The sequence below is a fragment of the Lytechinus pictus genome, chromosome 7 (genome assembly GCF_037042905.1).
Source record: "Lytechinus pictus isolate F3 Inbred chromosome 7, Lp3.0, whole genome shotgun sequence".
NCBI classification, from domain to species: domain Eukaryota; kingdom Metazoa; phylum Echinodermata; class Echinoidea; order Temnopleuroida; family Toxopneustidae; genus Lytechinus; species Lytechinus pictus.
The window spans coordinates 27,505,771-27,530,470 of NC_087251.1; the positions used below are offsets into that span (position 1 = coordinate 27,505,771).

The window sequence follows — 24,700 nt, forward strand, 5'->3', positions numbered from 1 at the left end:
TCAAGAAAGGTTCACCAACGTTCTTAAAGTCACTTTTAACTTGCGAACAGTTGTATGAAACGGCCACAGAGCCTATATAATCTATTTCCTTATTATATCATCAAGATCATTACATGGAGTTACGCAGCAGGGGCCGAGTTGGGGGGGGGGGGTATAGTGTTAGTAAGCAGTGATCAGATAAAAATATTAACTGGGGAATTTAGAAACGGTGCATGGGCTAGGATTGGAGAGAAAAACTGAGAAATCAGCAGGTTGTAATACAAATAAACAAAAGATAGATATCTTCCGCGGCAGTCGGAGCGGATGGGGGGGGGGGGGCACACCTATATACCAACGTTTTACACATTTTTTTAATTATTATTATTATTTGCAAAAGCAATGCATTGGGGAATATTCGGTAAAAGATAAAAAAATATCACACGTTTGGACAGAATAACGACAGAGTATTAGGCATATTTGCTCTACCAATAAATTGCAAGATGTAACTTTACCTTCCCTCCTAATGACACTACATACAGCCGTCAAACAATTCTGTTTGGGAAACGAATATTATTTTATCTCAAGGTTATTTTTTCAGCTGCTTTTATAACCGATGAATATTATTTGTACGTGTATCTACCAGTCTACAGCGTATGACTAGAATGAAAAATGCATTTGCGCTGCCAACGGCTGACTAGAATTGTAAAGTGAAATAAAAAAAAATGAAGATGTCGTCAAACAGCTATGAAGTGACAGGGTTATTAGACAAGGAAAATATATAGATTTTTTGACAGAAGGGCTAGAGGACGGAAACTATGTGAGATAAAAGAACACAATTAAATGTCCGCAACAATAAGAAAAACAGGATTGATAGGAAACCTCAAAGGAAATCTCTTTGATCGACGCCCACTATACCGTATTCTCTTGTCAAGTTCGTCTGGTAACTTTCTCTTTCACTTTCCCACAAAATAATTTCCTGCATAGTATTGATAAAAATGAAGAGAGGAGGAAAGTGTCTAACCATTAGCATATACATGTATACACACATAATGATGATGAAGAGAAAATAGTTGTACAATTATTGTGACGCATCGAAAGCAGCGAGTTCTTACTGACTTTGTGGTCCACGAATTGAGATATTTTCAGCACGTACATTTTGTTACATATTTTTTTTTTCATACCAGCATTACGACCACACTTGATTAATCCGAACAAAACACCGCAACTAAAATAAAGTTCATTTACAACAAATCACATAATTAGCGGGTATAGGGGTAAAATATGAGGGCATATAGTCCCCCCGGATAAAACAATCGAAAATACTATCTACATGTAGCTATTATGCCAAGATAGTTATGATTGTGAGTCGTGTTGAATGTTGTGAAAACTTGTGATACCAACAACTGCCCAAAGTTTGACATGCATAATGTGGTTCTGATTTTGAATAAAACTTCCTCGCACTGCAATCATTCTGTTATATATTGTTTATTTCATTATGTTTCAATTACTTCCAAAGACAAAATCTTGAGTTTTATTCAATATGTCAAACCATTGAAAATAGACAACACTGCATCGTACGCCTGCCCCATACATCCTCCTCCTTACCTCCTCTCTTACTGAAAATTGACGCAAGTGAAAGTTTCGCCACAGATTGTAGTCTCCTGTAAACAAATGCATTTGGTCTTGACACCCTCTCAAGATTCGTTGTTATCATTTCTTCTTTTTTGTTACTTTTCCCTGCAGGATGGATCGGGTCAGTAGCCTTTGGGATAATGTTCGCAGCATCGCCGATCTCGACCGGTCTGTTCAAGCGCTTCGGACATCGTAAAGTCGCCATCGTCGGCGTTCTCCTTTGCAGCGCCGGTCTCCTCCTCTCGGCCGCCGTGCCCAACCCCTACTACCTTTTCGCCACCTACAGTCTCCTGTTCGGTGTCGGCAGCAACTTCATCGATAACACATCATTAAATTTGATCGGCACCTACTTCCCGAGGAAGAACAGCGCCCGTGCATCTTGTTTCGCCACTCTTGGATGGAGTATAGGTTGGTATCAAAACTTTTTGTTTATTTTAATTGAAATTGAAAGTGAATATTCGGAAATACCTTTATCTTTATTTCTTTGAATAGAAAATGAAATTATTTACCAAAAAACATTGTTGAATGAAAGTTGACAATAGCTTAATATTATAAACTGCATGATACAATGTTTAGATCGTGTTTCCGGCCAAGGCTAAAGATTAGTTTTAGTGAAAACAAGATAATGATTATAGCCAAATACATTTTGGTGGGTATTTCCTCTCTCATCACACTTTTTATCCATGTATATTTCATTTATTTGATGGGGAAAATGCTATTTTACTTCTCATCAAATTTTGTCATTGCAGGTTCACTTGCTCTAAATCCCGCCGTCGAGATCCTTTGCGAGAAATTCGGCTGGCGTAAGACCTTCATCATCCTGGGCTGTTGTCTCCTAGTACACGGACTCGTCTGCGCTGCTCTCTTCAGGAAGAAAATCGACTACGTGGAAATTGAAATCTCAGAAGAGGAAGACTCGGAGAACAGGGAAGAATATTACAATGATGATGAGATCAACACCGGTGATGATGTATTCAAAGCACAGCAGACAAATGGGTATATCCCAGTCAAAGGAAACTTCCAAATTGGCGAACCAGTTCTTCTTAGCACGCAACTTTCAACCATCGAGGAATCTGCACTCAGCAACGAGAATATCAATCAGAACTGCCATACTGGTACGGCGCCAGTGCAGAGGAAAGAAAGCGTATCATTCGCTCCAACAACTCAGCTACCAAGCGACGGGGAGGAAGGGCTCCCGCGTAACGATAGCAACGTATCACAGATGTCAAGTAATGGCTCAAGAAAAGACAGTAGGTCGAACTCTAGAGGACGTCAGGGAAGCAGCAACTCAGGGAAGAATGACCAGAATGGTAGGAAAGAGAGCTCGATCTCCCGGAAAGACAGCACAGGCAAGATGAGGAGAAATAGCTCCATGAGCAGCAGACGTGATAGCATCGTTAGTTTTATCAGGAGAGATAGCACATGGTCAAGAAGAGATAGTACACGGTCAAGAAGGATTCCCATACCAGACAACACGCCGAAGCATACAACCAAACAGTACATCAAGGCTTTCTTACACACGATGAAGGCGCCAGGCATCTTATTATGGGGGGCCGCCAACATTCTCATGAACATGTCGCTCATCTTTCCTTTCGTTAATTTTGTAAGTTGTCCATCTTCTCCTTTTACTTCTACACCATGAATTTACTTTGGTTAGCAGCTATGCTGTCAATGGTGTACTTTAAAACTTGAGGAACTTTATTGTCAATATTCTTTTGAAAGACACTTCACATGAATGGTCATTTTAATCCATATCATTCTCATCAGTGGAAGATCATTAGACAGTCACAGAAGTTTAATTTGTATTTTATTAGACGTCAGATGTATAGTAATTTGTTTTCCTATACGAGTTCCCTTGGAATGTTCTGAATGATATACTGATCATAGGTTGAAAATATCCACGATGCTCTGTAATACATGTATTTCCTCATAATTGTACATCAATTTCTACATAACGCTAACAAAATATGTCAGGGCTTTAGTATTCCGCAGTGCTTGTATTGATCCAACCTGAATCCCCCCTAAGTATTTTTCTTATTATTTTCTGTAGATAAAATACATGGAAACTATTGGCATCCCATCAGCAAAAGGTGTCCACGTCCTCATGGTCTTCGGGTTGTCGGACATGGTCGGTCGAGGTAGTTCGGCTATGTTTGGAGATTACATCCCTTTCCACACCGTATACGTCTACCCGATCTGTAACCTCATCATGGGTGCTGTGACGATGTGTCTGCTGGTCATTGACACCATTCCAGGACTCTACGGTTACGCAATAGGTAAGCTCAGGCTGATGCCAATGACGTTGCCTTCATCAAGTTCAAAGGTGAAATGACAGATTATCAACCATTTACTCTCAATTTTAAACAAATATCTGCAATGGATTTTCGCAGAAAAAATGCTTCCCATCACAGAATCTCTGACGACGACAGTTGCTCCACAATCTATTCAGTAATTACTTTCGCAGAATTGATTGATTGATTTTATTTGGCAAGTCACCATAACATACAGTAGTATACAGTAGCATTAAAACAACAGGCTTGCACAGGATGGCCCACGAAAGCTCGAAAGCTAATTTCCAGTGGGGTCTTCGACATACAGAATTAAGATAATAAAATTGTAAATTTTTACTATTTACATATTAAAAAATAAAGAAAAAAGATCAGAATTTACTATCACCAATAGATTAGATATATAGATAATATACACGAAGAATAAGAAGAAAAGAAGGAGAAGGAGGGTGAGGAATAGAAGAAGAAAGGGAAGGAGGAGGAGAAGGAGACGGAAGAAAAGGATGAGGAAGAAAATTAATAAGGAGAACAACAGCAAAAACGGCGACAATAACAACACGAAGAGGAGAATAGAAGGAAGAGATAAAAGAAATAGAAAGAATAGAAGAAAGGACATATATCGAAGCTTCAATCAAACTATGTAAAATACATAATAATACCTGGTAGAGAAGAGAAAAGAACTTAGTCAGAAGCATTTGCTGTCTACAAATTGTCAGAGATTGAAGTGTCATCGGCCATCTGAAGAATTTGTCATGGAGCAATTTCTAATCGTATGAAAAACATCCATAGCTGAAGCAAGATTATGTCCCCATAGTCGTTCAGATATTTTCCCACCTTTTACCGAGCTAAGCTTCTATTGTTTACTATAAATCGAAAGTGATTTTTTAAAATATTTTTAGAGTTTGAGATTCCCTTTGCATGGCCTTTGTTTTTGTTCAAGAGTTTGGGTTAAATTTGCTAACACAAGCAGTTTCGTTTTTTTTTAACTTACATTTGATGGAATTGGCCTTTTATTGTCGGTAAAATTTTACGGATCTATGAATTTTCCTTTAAAATAATTTTGTTGTTTTTATGCCTTACAGTTGTAGGTACCCTGACAGGAATTGTAAATAGTATGCTGCTCAAAGTTTCAATGGATCTATTTGGTCATAAGCTATTAGCCGAGGCATGGACATTGACTCTTCTAGCCGCTGGCATCGGTATCACATTCGGTCCTTCAATAGCAGGTAAGAAGATCCGTCATTCAGAAGAAACATGCAATGATTTTGATTGAAATGTAATAATGGCACTGGAAGTGTACTTCGGATTAATTCTAATATGTTCTGTGAGATAGGCAAAACTGAAACGAAACAGACTTGATCATGTTGATGGAGTCCGTATAATTTATCCCTTTGAAATTTGATGATTTAGCAAAATAATGAAGTGATGTGTTGCAAAAGCATACCATCGGTCGGTTTAGAGTTCATGTCGTTGTTGTAAATCTGGCATTATCGAAGTAACTTGCATCAATGGTTATAATCTAGCATGTCTAGGATATTCTTTCTTCAAAGTTTTGGATGACATAAAATGATATTAATTAAGTCAGATTTCCACGCGAAACGTTTGCTCGATTCTGTATTAAACATGAAAGTTTCTACTAAAAAAATCTGATTAGAGGTCGGTTCCTGCAAAGAAAGTTCAATTGAATAAAGCTCTGAACTGCTCCTTCCATGTTGTCTTAAGTTATCGCCACTGTCCTCAATAGTTTGGGTGGGTTCTTTCGGTTTAATTCACATTGTTATCTTGGGTCAAACTGTACAATTTGTGGGAGCTATCGGGAGGTTGGCTGTGAAGGTTTCCAGCAGAATGCATGAATCACTTTCGGGAATAAAGGATCGGTAACATATCACCATTACCATTTGCTTGAATGCATCTTAAGACTGTATTTAAAAGTTCGTAAAATGAGATAATTCAATATAAAAAGTACTTGGGGAGATATCCACCATTTTAAGTGATTATGTCGCTATCAGTCCCATTGTCATCATGTGACCTTTGATTTGTAACACACCTCCACCTTATCAGACACACCTCCAGTAATTGCTTGTTTGTTTTAGATTGGATCATAGCCAAGTACATGCTAACTGACACAATGCCTGACATGTGCCGCAGCGAGAATACTTAATTATATCTTGTTTGTTTCCGACATTCCATTTTTCATTGCAAACAGAAATATTCCTTGCTGCTCTTTACCTCATTTTTAAAGTTCTGATGCTTTCTTAAAATTCAAATTTGACGGATTATTTCAGAGTTTTGGCCCAGTGATCAATTGGCATCAAATTGCCCAACCCCAATCATTTCATGACTTAAGTTTTTTATTGCCAAGGTTTGGTAAAGTCCTATTTTGGCTTTGTTAAAAAAATCCTATACCTTTGCCCTGTCTTATCAGTGATTGAGAAACAACGTCAGGTTATGAGTATCCGATGACTATTGTTTCGATTTATAGCTAAAGATGACGGGTACTGATGATTGCATTTCGTCATCCATTGACGATAACTTCGGTCATTATGCCGCCACAAGGACCCTCTTCAAAGTATCTGGCATTAATGCCCTTTTTGTTTAATTATTTCATACTCGAAATGCCAGTCTGATCATCTGATTATACCAATAGCGTTGGTTTCAACGGTCATTTCATTATTTTTGACCAAACAAGAATGTATACAGAGCAAACATCTGTTTTCGATCCGAGTTTATCAGTGTAAACTTGACTGTCCTTGTTCTGCAGATGCAACACAATGTACTCTTTATATTCAGTCACGTTGCAGAACATCTGAATTTCATGACAAAATAAACCCAGTGTTTGAAGGACATTTGCTCTCCTGTTTCGTATGCCCAGTGAAAACGGACATCCTGAGACCTATAGTATTCGAATAACAGCCCATTAGACATGATCCGAGTGCCCTTCTACGCCCAATGCCGATCGGTTGTAGTTAGCGAATGACATCTTTGGACAACCTTGTGGCGTGATGTGGCTTGATGGTGTCCAATATCGGCGCGAAATCAGACTTCAATCAATGTCATTATGATTTTGGTTATTAGTTTTGCCCAAAAAGAGGGATATCTGCGAAGTAAAATTACGTTTTCCAAATCTTTCGAATTCAGAAAACAAGGTATCGATCGACTTACGAACTTTTGTCTTTTTCTCCTTTTCTCAGGTGCATCATACGATTTAACGCAGTCGTTCGATGTCGCTTTCTACATCGGGGGTGGTATCTACCTCCTTGCAGCCGTCGTTACCCTTGCCATCCCTTTCGTCCAGAGGTGGAAGAAATGGGTTCCAGAGAAGAAGTCCAAACCAGGGCTAGATGCCTTGCCAGAGGATGCCCTCCCTGAAAACTTAAGGAGACTATCCATCAAGCCTCTGGAAGACTCCATGGCGAAGGCGGAGCAGCAGAAACAACAAACAGAAGAACTTGAAAAGAGTGCGAAACGACTGGAGGAGAGACTGACCATTGTTTAGAAGTCTCCTTGAAAGAAAAAAAAAAACAGAAATCGCCTTTGTGACAGGGTCCTTGTCATGTTTGAGGTGACAGCGAAATGGGTGCTCAGGGTTTGCTTTTGAAACAGGAACGACGCGCAGTCGGATCCCTGGCCCGCCCTCACCCGGACCCGCCTCTCGTTATATCTTTGCTTTATTCACGAACAACTCGCCAAAGTTTCTCGCAATATTTATATGCTATTCTGTGGGTTGTATGCTAGTATTGTATTATAGTGAGAGAAAGAAACAAGTCAATCAAGCTTGAGAACCGTCTTGAAAATAGTGCCTCAGATCATTTTTGTCATCTCGTCAATGTACTGACCTTTATCTTGTGGTATTAAATTATGAGCACAAAAAGGTGTTTCACGCAAACCTCATAATCTGTTAAATTAACAGATGCAACGTAATGTGTGTGTGTAGAATTCATTTTACTTTCAAACGCTTGAAAAGATGCCATTTAAAAATGCATCTTTCTGGGTATGGTTCTGATAAAGAATCAGACACAATCATTATTACCCTAATTATATTATGATCATGATATTTTTATGATATTATTGTGCAGATTGTACATAAACAGGAGAAGTTATATCCTCCTTCAGCTCTATTTAAACCAATGCTTGGTGATTATATTTAAATTGTAAATAGATTTTCAAACAAAGAACATTGCATATGTGTGTTATGCATTTTCCCGATAAAGCAAACTATCTGCATTGCTTATATCATAATGATCTATTAACGATTCCGTTGCATAATGATCTATGAACGAGGATTCTGTTGTTCATTTTTAATGATATTACGGACGATTCTGTTACTTTTTATAATGATCTATAAACGACGATTCTGTTGCCTATTAGGGACGGCCATTCTCATTTCTAAATTTTGCTCCTTTGAAAACGGAGTGCAATCAATTTGAAGATTTTCTTTGTCTTTCGAATGATACGCTGCAAAGTATATATCTTATAGTTGTACTTTAAGCATTCATTCTTGCATCTTATTACGAGGAAGCTTTATCATGGTCAAGCAAGTAAAATTGAAACATGGGCTTCATGCTATTGGATGTAAAAAATATTCCCGATCTAGGTTGACAGGATATCATTTTTTTTTCTCGAGAATATCTTTTTTGCCCATCTTATTATGTCTTTGTAACTGTGTTAATTGTGTAGCATTGTAACGTTTGAAACCACATTTTCCTTTTTAATATTTTAAATTCGTAATGTTTTAACTAAATCTTTCAGTATCATAATCATATAAGCCTTCTATTTAATGAGTGCACTGTATCATAGTTATCTTGCTCTGTCCAAAGCAAATCAATACTATATCGATAATGCAATGTCCTTGTATGTAGTATTTATTTTGGTTATAGTTTGTATGATTTCGTTCAGTAGGAAAACCCTCTTGGTGTAAATAATATTTGTGATGAGATTTCTTAATATCTTGCCACTATTAGTAAATCACGATCGTATCCTAATTATAAAAAAGTATATCATTATTAGTAGCAAATTAGTTTTAACCCCCCCAAAAAAAAAATCAAAACAAACCCGCTGTTAACTCGAGTAACCCTGATACTTTATCATCTCATCAACCTCATCCAAACATTTTATTTTGAATATTTCAACTCATATGGTTTGGAAAATGTCTGCTACACGAAATTTTATTGATATTATCGAATGAATTTAGGACTGCACATGTATTTTGTTATTAAAGTGTGTTATGGATCTTTTACTAGAGTTGGTAGATGAATTTTGCAATGTGGGAAAAATTTTAATATACGAATTATACGATACTCGCATGCTTAATTCTCTTTCTCACTTTATAACTTTCGAGTTCATGTCACGTATCACTTGTTATAATGACGTCACAATTACTGAATGTGTAGAGTGAATTTGGTGGTATAGCATGCCGATAATAATAATGCAAAGTAATATGAGAGCATCACCTCTCTCATCACCTCTTGCTCCCTTTCATCACCTCTCTCCCCTTCTCTCCAACTCTTACTCCCTCTCCTCAACTCTTATTCCCATTTTTCCTTTTGTTTATTTCTTACCCTGCATGCTCTGTCTAGTTCAGAGAGATTAAAGTAGGCCATCTGTTCATCATTATTATTACAGAACAGTCGTTGCACATTAATACACCATGCTAGAGGAACAATCCTAGGGTATATAATGTCGATCTGTGCGAATCACATTTTGCAAAATGTATATGAAACATTCAAAACATGGTATTATATCAGTCGGTAAGCCTGATGTTTGAAGCTGCAGTGTAAATGTCACTAATGGGCCTATACCTATTGTTGTGACTTGCACGTTGTTTAAATATTAAAGAGATTTATTAGCGATTTATGTTTATTAACAATGGAGGGAAACACAAAGAGGGGGTCACTGTTATGCCTGAAACTTCCACCACGCAGGTTATTTTTTGCAGCCACGTGAACGGAAACGTCTTTGGAAATAACGTGTTAGATTCGATTGACCTGGAGTCTGTTTCGTTGGTGTGACGTCATGTGTGACGTTGGTGTAACTAATGGTATATTGAAAAAAAAGGTAATGTAGTAGTAATTATTTGTGTACATGAAATATTGACATGCTGTATGTATTGTTTAGTAATTATCGTGCCTTGATTTGTGGCAATTTTGGTACAATGTTATAATGCTCCCTTTTTTCGGTAGTCAAGTCAACGTTTTCGACTAGGCATACTGTGTTATCTTCTCGAGCTGTCGATGTCATGTGAATATTCGTTTAAAAAATACTTTTTTTCTTGAGAAAGAAACCAATAAAAAAATTCAAAATGAAATTGAAGCAAATTTTGTTCTGTCATCATTATTACGTTTCTTGTGTTCTACTGATAAGTATTTTCTGTATATAATTTATTATCTGTAATGAAATGGGGGGGGGGGGGTATTCCAGCGATTCCCTTTTGAACTGCATGGCTGGAAATTTAATAACAATAGTACTAGACGGGCATTTATCAGATAGGCAGTGATTATTTTTAAAACTTGAAGAAAATAAATAATGAATCCGCATTTTAAGGATCCACTAGGGTAATTTGATATAAGTACCTTCTTCTAAATTTGCCTAACGTAATAGTCTGTGCTTACCAAATGCCATGAAATCGATTCGATCGGTCTATTCGTTTTTATATTCATGTTTTTATCATAAATCATCACGGATCGCGATAGTTACAGGATAACGAAAAGAGGCAGAACATCAGAAGAACAAATATAAAAAATAAAAACAGGAAAAAGCGGAATATTATGTAAACATTAATGCAATTGAGCCTAAACCTTACTTGTCAGGAGTCTGCAAGCACTCTGTATATAGCATGTCCATCTGATAGAGACCTAAATCAATATTCAAGTTAAGTATTCAAGAAATAAGTAGTGTAGATATTTAGAAACGCAATTATGAGTGTAAATTCTGCTAAAGTATCATCTGTCTCGATTCATTGATTTGAATTTAGCATGGCAATTCGGCCTATTACAAGTACGTAGTATACATTTACACTCAGAAGTCATGCCTTTATTTTGAAACCAGCATTGCTCTTGTATTCCTCCCTATCTTGTACATGTACTTTCATGTTTGTTAGGAAATATCCACCCCTGGAAAATGTATGCATTCAGCCCCTAATTGCCACCGATAAACTTTAGCAGAGCCCTTCCCATCCACCAAGGATGGCCACTTGGATGCCCCCTCCTGAATCCAGAATCGCTTTCGCCGCGCGTTGTTTGATGCAGTTGAGCAAAGAGCAAATATGGAAATTTAGAGACATAGGATTTTCATTTTAAAATGTGATACCATCCGCCAGATCTTTTTTGTTGTTGCAACTATTATTCATTTTGTTTACTCACTTATAGTGGAACGAGGCATCATAGTGAGCTAGATCGTAATTATGGGTAAAAATCTAAGCTTTAAATTGATATGTCATTCCCTAATCATATCTGTGATGAGTTATGATAAAGTATCAATAATTTTCAGTTACATATTTTTTTTCTGAGACGCATTGTAGAATAACTAGATAATGACTATGATAAAAGCCTAGTGCCAATTCATTGGTTTGGGTTATTTCAACCAACTGGCTTGTGGTTATTCAAATATAATTCATATACTGACATAGCACCAGTCCAAGGTATTCACCGCAGAACAGATCACGTAATGTAATCAAAATCCTGTCAAGTAAAAATTTCATTAATTTTAAAAGTTTGATTATTTTTCAAAGCATCACCATTACCATCATCATCAGTCATCATCATCATCATCGTCGTCGTCATCATTACCCAGGGGCCGCAGAAACGGGGGGGGGGGGGCTGCAGGGTTTCAGCCCCCGCACTTTTTCCCAAAACCATGACAAAAATGTAAAAATAACCATCCGATTGTGATTTTTTGCATGATCAGCCCCCCTTTCAAAAACGTTCAGAGGCCCCTGTTACTATCATCATCATCTTATCAATATGACCACCAATAACAATCATCATCATCACTAACTATAATCTAACTATAACTCAGATGCAATGATGAATGTAAATGAAAATACTTTGAATATAAATTTATTTCAACAGCAACAAATCAAATTTATATGCACTATAAAAACATAAACACAAATGTACAAAACCACATGCTCTTAATTTTGCATAGTTGTATCAGTAATACAAGCTGAGAAGACTACAGAGTACTGAACTTCTCGAAAAAACAACACAAAAACGAATAACCTTCAGCCAATGGACGGAATCCTCACATTAATGCAATAGACTAGTACAAAATATAACACAATATACTTTATAGTGCATGTCGATCATATTACTGGCAAGAATGAAAGTAGTCAAATATTGACAATAATTCTTCTTCTGTTTTTCCACTTGTTAAATATTAAAAAAAATGACAACCTAAAAAAGGTTACATTCCCTTGAAAGACTGTTAATTGATTTAAATAATCATTTGAACAGTACCAAGGATCCAAGATAATATGGCAGGGAAAATGCACAAATTCTCCCCAAAAAAGATATCACTAAAGGCAAATTTGCTTTACTTGTCAATGTATACCTCCAAAGACTCCAATGTAAGATGTATGATTATCACGGGTTCTTTTTTTCTTGCGGGGGGGGGGGGGTCACCTCTATGTTCTCTGTCCATTTGGATCCAACGCTTATTTAAACAAATCAATAATACAATCCCTTCAACAAGTCTTAGATATGAAATCTTATACGTCCAATTAAAAATTTGGCAAGATAAAATTCTCCCTCTCCATGCAAAGTAAAATGTTCTAGTTTACATTGCATTTGTTTTCCCATTACTTCCATTGTGCAAAATCACACTGCACATGATACCTTAGTAAAAAGCTTCAAGTACATGTAAATCTACAATATTCCTTGATTTCAATTTCCCCACTAAACTATTATTATCTTTCTAATCATTTTTTGGGGGGTCTTTTTCTCACAAGTTTTCATGAAACAATTGTACATTAGGCATACACAGTTTGCCAATGATAAAATAAGCAAAACTTCAAAATTGGAATATACAAAATATAATGAAAGGCTCATCATGCCAATATATAAATGATAAAATAAGCAAAACTTCAAAATTGGAATATACAAAATAAAATGAAAGGCTCATACGTGTAAACATAGCTGAATAACCCCACTTCTCCATTACTAGATAATTACTAGATTCATGAATCAATTTAGAGATAATCAGGGACTCGGTTTTATAATTATAAGGGGAGCAATAAAAAGCTCTCCTAGAACTTTTAAGGAGAGCGGTAGAGGAGCACTTCAAAAAGCTCTTCTTCAACATACAAGGGGAGCTTTTTGCCCAATTAACAAAATGGATGGAGGAAATGTATGTACTATACAATTACAATCAACAACCAAAGGAAGTATTTATAATTGTTTTACAATGTATTGTAATTAGATTGTGTGTTGTAAAACCTGTTTTAGTTAGGTTTTGACTTTGGCTAAAAGTTAAGTCACTGACAATTTTTTTTTTTTTTTTTCGGGGGCTCCATTTTAATTTTTTTGTCAAATTTCGGGGGCTCTTTTTAAATGCTACTTTTTTGTATTTTGAGGAATACCTGTTCACTTATTAAGGAATTATTACTTTTTGTTTAATATTAAATATTGTATGATTTTTAAAGTTATTTATCATGTTTAGAATCTTGGATGTGGGTGTGTGTGGATGGGTGGGTGTGTGTGGGTGTGTGCGTGTGTGTGTGACTGTGAGTTGGACTTGGATATAAATGAATTCAATATCTAATTTCTACTCCATTTATTCAAGTACAATACCCTAGTCAGCCATGTACATGTATTAAAGGCCCATCACATACCCTAACTTTTCCTGAAGTTCTTTGAAAACGCAGATCTCCATGAAAATTTAATTTCTCTATGGGGGAGTCTAAATTTGGTGAGAATGTATTCATTAAGAACTTAAATATATACATGACAATGAAGAAATCATCAAACTTTATTGGCAGTTTTGAATAATATTCCTGAAATGTAAACTCTGTCTGAAACAGAAAATCACCATCATTGAGGCCTTTACTGAGCGAATTGTCCCCCAGAGCTCTGGCAGAGAGACAGAGCTCCAACTGGCTAGCTAGTAAAAGCGCCAATGCGTGAGCCTGCCGCCGTCCTTGTAAAAAAGATGGAGCTTTGTTTGATGATTTATTGTCTGATATAATACCTCATCCCCTAGAAAAAGAAAACAAATGATTTTTTAGTTATAATTGATAAATTAGATAACTTATTTTGGAAGTTAATAAGCCGTTTTGAAAAGCAAAGCCGAATGACAACTCACCAATGCTAGGTTACTAGACTCTGGGATTTATTTCCTGTGTAATTCGAATTATTTTATCACAGAATTGTGATATCTGTAGGGGAAACATGTGCATTCAAAATGGCACACGGTGGTAGTCATAATGGACCCCTATACATGCAACTCTTTCCCGACCGTTGCGTTGATTTTTTTTTCCATACCTGGTACCATGTGTATGGAAATACGTGGTACAGAAAAAATAACGCAACTTCGGAATTTGAAACTGCGCTACTCGCTACTTTTAAGGCTTATTCGTGATTTTGAGTGTGGATTTTGGATGGTTTTTAAATGGTAAGCGGAGCTCGAGCCTATGGCACTAGTGGGCCGTTGAGTTGTTATCACTCGGCAATAATTTCGGGGGCGACATTCAGATTTTATGTCGCCCCCGAAAGCATGATTTTGGGTGATTTCGAGGGCGACTTTAGGCATTTTCGCGCAGGTCAGCTATCGCGAGGCGCGCTATAAATCGCGCTACCAAAAATGGATTAAGGCGCGCATGTAGCGCGCGATCGCTCTCGCGCGCCTTAAAATCGAGTCCCTGGATAATTCAATTTTAAAAAAGAAAATAGAATAATCGATACCAACATTTGCAAATTGATGTTTGAATTTTTTTAAATTGACTTACTCAAACATTTTGAATAGATCAGTCACAAATTAGTGACTGGTGTCAATAAAGCATTTACAAAATAGAATCTAATAACTTGGACTATCATTAGCATGGTTATAAATTCCAGTCAGTCTAGCCATTGTGAGGCACTGCCAATGCTGGGAAAATATCATGAATTATGATGATTCAGTAAAAATAAAGTAGCATTTCAAAACGAGAAAACATAAACATGTATTTTTAAAAATATAACCTCTAATAATTGATTTCATATCCTCCCAATGATCTTTAGAGATGAACTTCACTCTAATTTTGTGCAATAAGTGTCCCTATAAGCTTAAAGTCCAGCTTTAAACAAACAATATGACAGTTCAAAATTGATGAGTACATGCTGGCCAAACAATTGGCCATTCAATGTTATCCAATTGATATCAAATAGTTACTTTGATCAGATAAGTTACTGTTCATCAGCTGCCTGCAGCTGCTTTGACTTCAACATCTCAAGTAGGACCCAGTGCTGAAATTGTCGAGACTCAACTTATGGCACTGGTGACTTAATAGTTATTATTTTTTTTCCATTAATTTATGCATCTTTGGTAACTCCTAATGAATGACAACTTGTCAATCTCAGGGTGGATCATGAATCAAAGCCAAAGACTTAAAATTGACTGAAGCAAGATGAAAAATAAAATCCTTTACCTTAAGATAGTAAAGGCAAATGCCATCTATCAGCACAATAATTAAGAAAAAAATGGAATTTTGGAAGTCTGATCTGAATCAAGAACACACCACCAAAGGAAGCACCATTAAACTCTGTAGGACATAATCATAAAGCAGTTCACCATCCTACATTCCAATTGGAGGGAGAGCTGGCACTGTATCATGTCTGAGTCCGGCACTGGGCACATCAGTCGGCACGATCTTTCCCTCTTGCTTTCCCCCGACCTTCCCAGCGATGGGCTTCAGGGGTCGGTATTGACTGGGGAACTGCGCCTCCCGGACGGCTCGGTTAGGCTCGTGGGTGAGGTCATGCATCATGATGTTGCGCATGCCCTCGCTGCCCCGCCCTGGGAGTCTTGGTCTTGAGGGGACATCCTTGGTGTCTGGTTGTGAGGTGGGGTGGAAGACGTCCCATACAAAGTTTCCATGGAGCTGAGAACATAGAAGAAAACAATGGGAATAAACCGCTTGAGTACTTAATTGTCCACTTCTTGTGATTAATAGAGGAACTGTCCACTTTATGCAGCATAATGATACCAAACGGTGTTTAGTGCACATTTTTTTTTGGGGGGGGGGTGGATCAGTGATGTAAAATACAACTAGAAGCTATACTGCGAAGCTTTTTGAAACTTGGAAGAAAACATTTATTTCCATCTGAATGGTTTTAGATTCCTCATACTATCGTATTTATGAAAACTGAAGAAAAAAAGGTAAAATGCATATTACATGCCCCTTGACCATTAGCCATTAATTTATGTAGCCTTGAAGAAAGAACTTACTATCTTCTAGCCCTGAAAAATGTGATATGTTATGTTTACAGAGGAGCTTTTAAATTCCCATTCTTTAGGACAAACACACTACAAGTATTGCCTGTCTGTTCCTATCATTGCATTTTATCAGATTATCCTTTCTATACATACCTTGCCCCTCTGTTGTAGGTTGTTTGTTTTACGGCTGTCATAACCATGCTGATATGAGATTCGCTCCATCAGAAGTCTAGGTCCGGTCGGGTTTGCTAATTGTGTTACAGGAACTGAAACAGCAAAAAAAAATTTGTATTAATTCCAATGATGATTTTGTAAATGAAGAAGATAACAGGAGTATTGTTAATTGTAGTGATTCATAGAGAATTGCGTCAATCTCCTGTCAAATGATTAGGTATTTTTAAAACTGAAAGTTATCATAATATGAAAAGATATTCACCATGAATAGTGTTCAACAGGGTTTTGCTTGTTCAAATAGCAAGAATGTGGAGGGAAGAGGATGGGGGCATGTTGGTTTTAAAAGGTTAGCCTACAAGGAAAGCAACAAGGGCTGGGGCATTCTCCTCAGATAATAAGTTACGTTAAAAGTATTTAACTCACCTGGTCCATGTGCAGGCATGGTGTTTGGGTTACTACCGTGTCTCGTTTGTCCCTGAGGTCTATTCTTATACGTCTTGTAATCACTCCTGCTTATGGTGTCCTTGGTGTAAACCGGGTTCTTATTGGTGTTTGGGTTCTCCCTGGAAGGCCACCAGTGAGCATCGTTAGGGTTGACCTTTGTCTTGACATCACAGATGGGGTCATGAAGGGTCGCACAGTCCTGGATGAGAAAGCCGACACCCTCAGGGTGGGGTTTGTTGTGTCTGGTGGCCGAACTTAACCTCGGTTGGGGTTGGGAAGGATGCTTCTCTCCCTTGAATGTCCTGGCATAGTGTGAGCCGTTGTACATGCCACGGGTGTTCTTCTCATCGTAGTTTCCAAAGACTCTGTTTGTGGAGTTTAGGCTGTAAAATTACAGATGGAGAGAGGATTAGGGACTTGATAAGATCTAGATTTACCTTACCATTTCATGATCTTTTCCCTTTAGACAAATGACTTTGTGTCCCCCGTTATACTCCATTAAATTGATTTCATCTCATGGAAGAACCAAACATATTTAGGATGGTTACCCTACTGTTATGTCAGTACTCATACAATGTAATGTTAGTATGAAGGGGGGGGGGGTATGTCTGCGCAGTGCGCACCTAAAAATTTAATTCAAATTTAAACATGAATTTATTTAAATTCAACAAACACAATTAAATGTACCTTATATTCTTATGAGTAAGTGTACAAAAAATCTCATTAAAAAAATTTGAAAGAAATATTTTTAATTTCATGTAGGCCTAGGGCCTAGATTGTAAAAGTATCGGAGAGTCATTTCCAGATTGAACCAAAAAAATAGTGCTCCACAGCACAGGCCATGTCTTTAAACACAAGATTTCGATAAGAAAATGCTGTTTTTTGAGGCTGTCACATTAAATGCCTGAAATTCAATATTTTTCCACCATGTTGAGACAGTAGGTCTCGTCTGAATAACACAGTATGCATATTGACATGTTTCCCACACATAAATTGCCCTGCTTGGTTTCCTGCCTAACTTTACCGTACTCAGACTCAGTCAAGTCTCAAGTTTCGCGGTTTTTTTATTCTAAAGACAAAGTAGGCCTAACTCTTTCTGAACTTACCCATGCGGTGGTGCCTTCTCTGCTCTCGCTTTCGTCTGCATCGGCGGCATGTAGGTTGTCATGATTTCCAGTGAATTTCAAATGGATTATGGATATCAGATAATAATGCGGCTACCAAATTTGCCTCAGTCTGTAACAAGTTCCGTACCAGTGCAAGTGATCTCAACTTCAAGCCTATACGGCCGGCCGGGTTATAATACCGAGCAGCGCTGCATGCGTTGACTACCGGGATGCACTCCGTTGACTACCGCTTCTGACGTGGGTCGTGCATTCACTGTCTGTCGCCAGGCGATTGTCAACAATGCATCAATCGATACGGTCTTTGTACAAGTCGCTATTGTTTCGCTCTGTGCCTTAAACCCTGATAATAACAATTAAGTACCCAAAGGTAAATGAGAATAATGCTCTAAAAGAATTATTGGAAAGATATTTAAAATCTATAGTTGAATAATGGAGCTCAACAAGACAATAACATCGCAAAAACATTTTTTTAATGATTCATGAGGAAAGGCTTCTGTCAAGGCTACAGAAACTCCGGGATGTCTTCAGGTCAAATTTCGCATTACCGTCATGTCATGCATGCAGTTGAATTCAAACACAAACTATAAAGATATCTTTATTAATATGAGAGAGATATTAATTTTCCATCTACAAATAATATGTGTCTGGTGATTGAATGAATGCACAACTGAAAATAAAGCCAAGATGAATCTTTCTGAGAGAGAAAAAACTATAAAAGAATTAATAGCGGACTCGAACGATGTCCCTGGTGATTTAGATTGGGTAAAAGTTCATATTTGTTCAATATACTCGATTACGTCTTTTTTTTAAGGGATTTCATGAAACTATTGCGTTGAATGATTTTCTATTCAAGATTAAGAGAAAGGAATCGTCAGCTAAGAAATTATGATAAAGAAATTGAGACTGTGATACATTGTTTTTGTGATTGTGAATTTGTAGTCAGATTGTGGCACGAGCTTTTGCCAATAATCCCGGCTTGAAAGAAGACTCCAATAATTATTTTTATCTTAAATAACTTTGAAAATATTTGGAGTACCATCTCACAAATTTCTGACTTATTCAATTTTATCTCTCAAGTATTTCATCTACAGCTGTAAATTTCAAAACATTAAGCCAACCATAAATTTTTTTTAAACATAGTTACATGGGAAAACAAGGGGAAATAAATGTATTATCTTGCTAAAAAGAAAGGAGAACTCCATATCCGTTTGAAGAAATTGAAATTTGACTTATAAACCATTTTGAATCGTTTATAAATGTCCATTATTGTAAATTGTATAAATGTCAAGCTTTAAGACTCTCCACCACAGCTCATTTTAAAAATCTTTATTATGTAGGTACCATTACTATTGTATTGTTATTGATATTCATATTATAGTATTGTATTGAATGCTATTGATTGTGTTTATTTGCTTGTCATTATGCTGATCATTAAATCAATAAAACACTCAACTTTTTAGTAGCGGACTTAACAGAAACTGGCCTATATTGCTGTTTATCGGGCCTACACAGAAAAAATATATAACACCGTTTAAACCCGTCACTCAAACAAGAATTTGTTTAGATTTTTACACAATGTTTAAACTTTTTTTGAAATTAAACAACTTGTTTCAAACATTAAACAATTGATGTTAGAGTGACGAGCTTAAACAACGTGCTTGAAATTTTAAACAGCGTTTTTACAGTGTATATACTGCATGCTATGGTCTGTCAAAAATATAGTTGAAAATAGATATCTTGAATTTTACCATCAAATGAAAACGTTTTCTAATCCAGATCAATCATCAATAACTAAAATTGTATTGTACATATTTAATTTTTGTGCCATATACTGTGTTAAATATTCAATTATGTATTGTCGAAAAATATGTATTATAATGATTTCAATAAAGGAACTCTGTGGAAGGGTTGAAAAGGAAAAAAAAAGCAAATCAATAACTAAAATCCTTATGTTGCAATGGTTCTGGTTGGAGCTAAGTTTGCTAATAGTGACTTTGCACTAAGATAAGTATCTAAAGATATATACATACTGAAATCTGAAAGATATAAATTGAACGACAATGACGAGTCACGATGACTAGCATAATGCTCAGGAATTGTTTATTTATATATAATTTATCGACCGAAAATATGATTTAAAAGTATAAAAAGGCTTATCATATTCCTTTCTAAACTCAACAGAAATAAAAACTAACCATGGCCATAGATCAATTTGCATATGCTTTTCTTGAAAAGTCACATTTTCATTTCTTTAAAGAAGTTGAAGTCCCAACGTCCAATGAACGTGCAGTCGGTATAAAACAAGGCAGTTTCTATACATCCCACCGATTGAGCATTAACAATAAATTATGTAATTTTGTGCAGGGGCCACTGAACGGTTTTGAAAGGCGCCCGGGGGGGGGGGTGACCATGCAAAACTCGGGATAGCAGAATCATGTTTATGTTTTTGGATATTATTGAAAGAAAAAGTGGAGGCTGAAACACCTGTAACCAGCCACCATGGTTCTGTGACCCCTCTTTATTATTCATTTAGTTATATATATTTATTTTCTGTATATTTATTTATTTATTCATTTACTTATTTATATATTTTTATTTCATACATTGCAGACTTATAATTCTTCAAAAAGATGCCCATTATAACAACATCACGGATCATGAGCAGTGTTACCAGTAGTAAAAACCGGCCTTACAAATCTTAATCTAATATAGATTTGATTCTTGTATTTATTTGTTGAATTATTCTTAAATTCACAATTATCCATCGAGATATATTCTATTTTGTACTATTAGGTTAGTATATTTATCTACTGTATATTGAAATGTGTAATGTGAAATGTATAGAATATTAACTCACTGTTCAACTTACACAAAGTTGTATACCGCCATCACCCGGCAAAGGTGACCTAAGTTACACACGCCTGTTGAAGATATCGTTCAGCGTCGCGTCAAAAGAGTTCAAGTCCATTTATTGCTCATGACCAAGAGATCAACAGACAAAGATAGCTAAAAATCAACAATGTGTTACAATCTACATAAAATTAATAAAACAAAGTTCGAAATGTTATATGGCTTAAAAGGAAAAACCTCGCGGGGGGGGGGGGGGTGGGCAACCCACCGGGCAACCCATAACAAAAGAAATATACCGTAAAATCACATGAGAGTCTTACCAAACGAGGGGTGATCCTGGACGGACACGCTTGTCCTGGCTAACTGGCGCCCTGATTAAATAATGATACCCTTCTGTGAAAGCTACTGTATCAATGGCACTGGACGTGATATGATGCGATACATTAGGATTGATCGTATTCCATTCATGTTGTCCAAAGAAATATTAGAAAAGGCACTTGTAAATATTTGTAGTATTTTTTTTAATCAAGTGGGGGGGGGGGGGTGAGATACTGTGGGCTCACTATAAAACCAAGAAAGCTCCTTGATAAAACACTGTACCGTTTTTTTGTTATGTGTACACAACAGCGAATGCAGATATTGGACGTGTATACAGTCCAACATTGATATTCACATAATGCTTTTGCACAAACGTAATCAATGTAATACACACAATCAAATCCTTAGCAATAAAACCAATTGAGATTGAATGCAATCGGAGTGCGACCGAAAAACATATATCTCGACACAGCTGTATCGTGCTTTCAAAATTAAATAAGAAAAAAAATCATAAATAGAAAAGGCAAATATCTCGAAATTCATATCTGTCCAAATGTCATCTATATCTGAGGATGAGATAGAAGAGAACATTATTTATGACATGGATGGGGGGGGGGAGGGGGGGGGGGGTGGCGGAGAAAGAAGATACGTTTCTTCAGCACAATTGATTTAGATGTCCTGAGAACATAAAATCTTTTAATATTATAATCATTATACGGTAGACCTATATATTGGGACAATGAGCACGTACTAAAATGAATGAAAAGGCAACAAAGCAATGTAGGCCTATGCAAAATTATAAAAGTAAGGATAACATTTTTAGGATTTTTGTTAGATAACGTTTCCACCTGCGCATAATATTTTGATGGATTGAATGTTTCTCACAATGTTCACTTAATAAAACTGAAATGAATGAAGCAAGCGAAATTGAAATAATTTGTAATGAAATTGCAATTTTATTCACGCTCATTAAACTCTTCTTATCAAGAATGTTGAGACATGGATGGAACCCGATCAGAATAAAACGTATAGATTAAATATTATCATGATTAATAATCTACCAAATCTTGAATGTTATGAAGGAATAAATTCTCCATGAAAACAGACAATCATATATATTGATAGCATTAACATAACTAACGCGACCCGAATTGAAAACATTGCCCCAATTTAATGCCTACATTTCAAGGTTGGGGTGCACTGGGTGCACCCTCCCGCTGAGGCAGAGCGGTTCCGACATTGGCAAACAAAACGAAATTGTACCCCTTCTTCTGCTTTCAACAGCTGATTTTCCAAACTTTAGTTCCACCACCTCCCTAAGATGTGCACCTCCCCAAGATCAAATCAGTCTACGCCCTTGTATTTTATACCAAACTTACTTCTGATTACGCCCATGGTCATTGACATGTCACGAAATGCGGCCCCCATATTGAAGAATACTGAGGAAAATGTCATGATATCAAATGTTTTATTCTCCCAAGTGCATTCAGGACACAGAGAATAGGTTTCAGCAAAAATGCTTCTTTATTAAGGTCGGCTTTCAAATTTGCTTTGGATATCAAGAGCGAAACATCTGCGCAGATTGATTTTACCAAACAACCCAAGATTTTATGTCTTTATCGTTTTGCCTGTTGTGAAGATAAAATGGTAACCATCAGATTACAACAAAAGGTAGAGATGATATTAAAAAAGGCATGAGCTATGCATGGCTTTCATTTTGATCCTTAAAAAAACGAGGGTTCAATTTGTTGGCCTTGCAAAGGATATCTTTTCAAGAAGGGCGGGGGGGGGGGGTAAGTAAACCGATTTCGAAAAACATTAGGATCGCAAAGGCATTTAATGCATTATTTAAACAATTGAATATGAAGGGTCTAAATGGTGCACATCTTACGAAGACTGTATGTGAAAGATTTGCAATGGAAAATAGAGGTTTAACACTTTTTTTCGGGGAGGGGCGCTGTGGGAGGGGGCGGGCCCCCGCTGCGCACGACATTGGGAATTGCTCAATAATACTGTAAGAAATAGGCCTCTTATTGTGCAGTTGTACTCACAGAAAACTTGTATTGAAATACTAAATAAAATTTGACCAACAAATTATTTAATTTCCTTGATATGCGGTAGAGATCGAGTGAGGGTATACCATACAGAGGATGACAGATAAACAAAGCCTTTTCAATTATTTTTTTTTACTTCAAAATACAAAAAAAAAAGATGTATTACAAAGACCACTTTTTTTTTCTCTCTCAATCAATGAATTGGCTTTTTTTTTGTTCCGCGCTAGCCCTCGATGGAGGAGCGGGGGGGGGGGGGGGAGGGAATGATACTTTCCAATAATATTATTTGAAATGAATTAACCGACTCTTTTCTCTAATTCAAACGTAGATTTCAACCTTCACATACCGTTACATTTATATCTTTGCTTGCTCAATTATGAAAATGACGATAGTTCTGTTTGCAACCACATCAAGTAAATTAACCTTCACCAAATTATTCCTTGTATTGTCTGATTACAACTATTAAAAAACGACATTTTTTTATTGCCGAAAGTTTCGAAATAGAAGAGTTGGGATGGAAAAGTGAGTCGAGATCACATGGTAATCTGACAAGCCATAAGAAGCGGGGGGGGGGGGGTGGAACAGAGGAGACAGTTGCTCCCTACTCCGATAAAAAATTACATCTCCATTTTTCTACAATACGAAAAAAAAAACGCACCAAAGGTGCTCACCAAAATCTTCACTTTTAAATCTTCAAAAAAATAAAAAATAAATAAACGTCTTCATGAATAAATAGCTAGGAACCATCACTCCCTCGTTTTAAATACCTTCTTGAACATTGTTTACTCTTCATAATTATTATTGCCCCCTTCAAAGAAATTCTGCTTATAGTCATACATGGATTTATCTAGCATCTGTCCATCTCTGAAGGAGTCTTTGCAGTCAGCTATTTTCTTCAAACGTTTTTTGTTTGTCTATGTTAATGAGATACAGAATGATATGTGCTACAGTTCAGACACTGCGATCTTGTTTATGAAAGTAAATAACAGGCTTTAACTAAACGAAAATGCAATGCACAAGAAGAATATGCAAGGATTAGCTTAATCTAATAATTCATTCCCGTTAAACTGTGCTAACGGTGTTGAGAAAATAAGCCATACAACTGCTCGCTTAGATGGTCACATTATTAAAAATTGTTGATCCATTTATATTAGAAAGTATAGTCTGTCCTTCTGAAGTCCTTGTTGCTGTTTCGTATAGTGTTTTGCTCATCAAGGCGTATCAAGTTAATGGTCTGGCTGATAATTATAAAGAGTCGTATTCTGTTATAAAAAAAAGGAAGAACAAGAAGAAGAGGAAGAAGAAGAGAGAGAGGGAGAGAGAGGGGGGAAATGCCCTTCAAGTCTTCAAGGATATTTTCAAGAAAAAATACAGTACTTTTCTAGGAACATTATTTTCTAGACTGACTATCTTTTTTTTTTAATTTGAA

The 24,700-nt window shown here is 36.6% G+C and overlaps 2 protein-coding genes across 2 annotated transcripts; one reads left to right on the forward strand and one right to left on the reverse strand.

Moving 5' to 3' along the window:
- Window positions 1-385: 385 nt before the first annotated feature.
- LOC129265327 (uncharacterized) lies at window positions 386-10,203 on the forward strand. Its single transcript, XM_054903334.2, has 5 exons — window positions 386-2,019; window positions 2,361-3,214; window positions 3,662-3,887; window positions 4,982-5,125; window positions 7,091-10,203. The coding sequence occupies exons 1-5, from the start codon at window positions 1,752-1,754 to the stop codon at window positions 7,393-7,395; spliced, it is 1,797 nt and encodes a 598-aa protein (XP_054759309.2). The 5' UTR covers window positions 386-1,751; the 3' UTR covers window positions 7,396-10,203.
- A 1,734-nt stretch (window positions 10,204-11,937) lies between these two features.
- On the reverse strand, window positions 11,938-18,273 carry LOC129264634 (uncharacterized protein C2orf73 homolog). The gene is made up of 4 exons (XM_054902542.2): window positions 18,029-18,273; window positions 16,902-17,305; window positions 16,458-16,570; window positions 11,938-15,969 (listed from the first exon to the last, which is right to left on the reverse strand). Exons 1-4 carry the CDS (start codon window positions 18,088-18,090, stop codon window positions 15,664-15,666), a joined length of 885 nt encoding a protein of 294 aa, XP_054758517.2. The 5' UTR covers window positions 18,091-18,273; the 3' UTR covers window positions 11,938-15,663.
- Window positions 18,274-24,700: the final 6,427 nt, after the last annotated feature.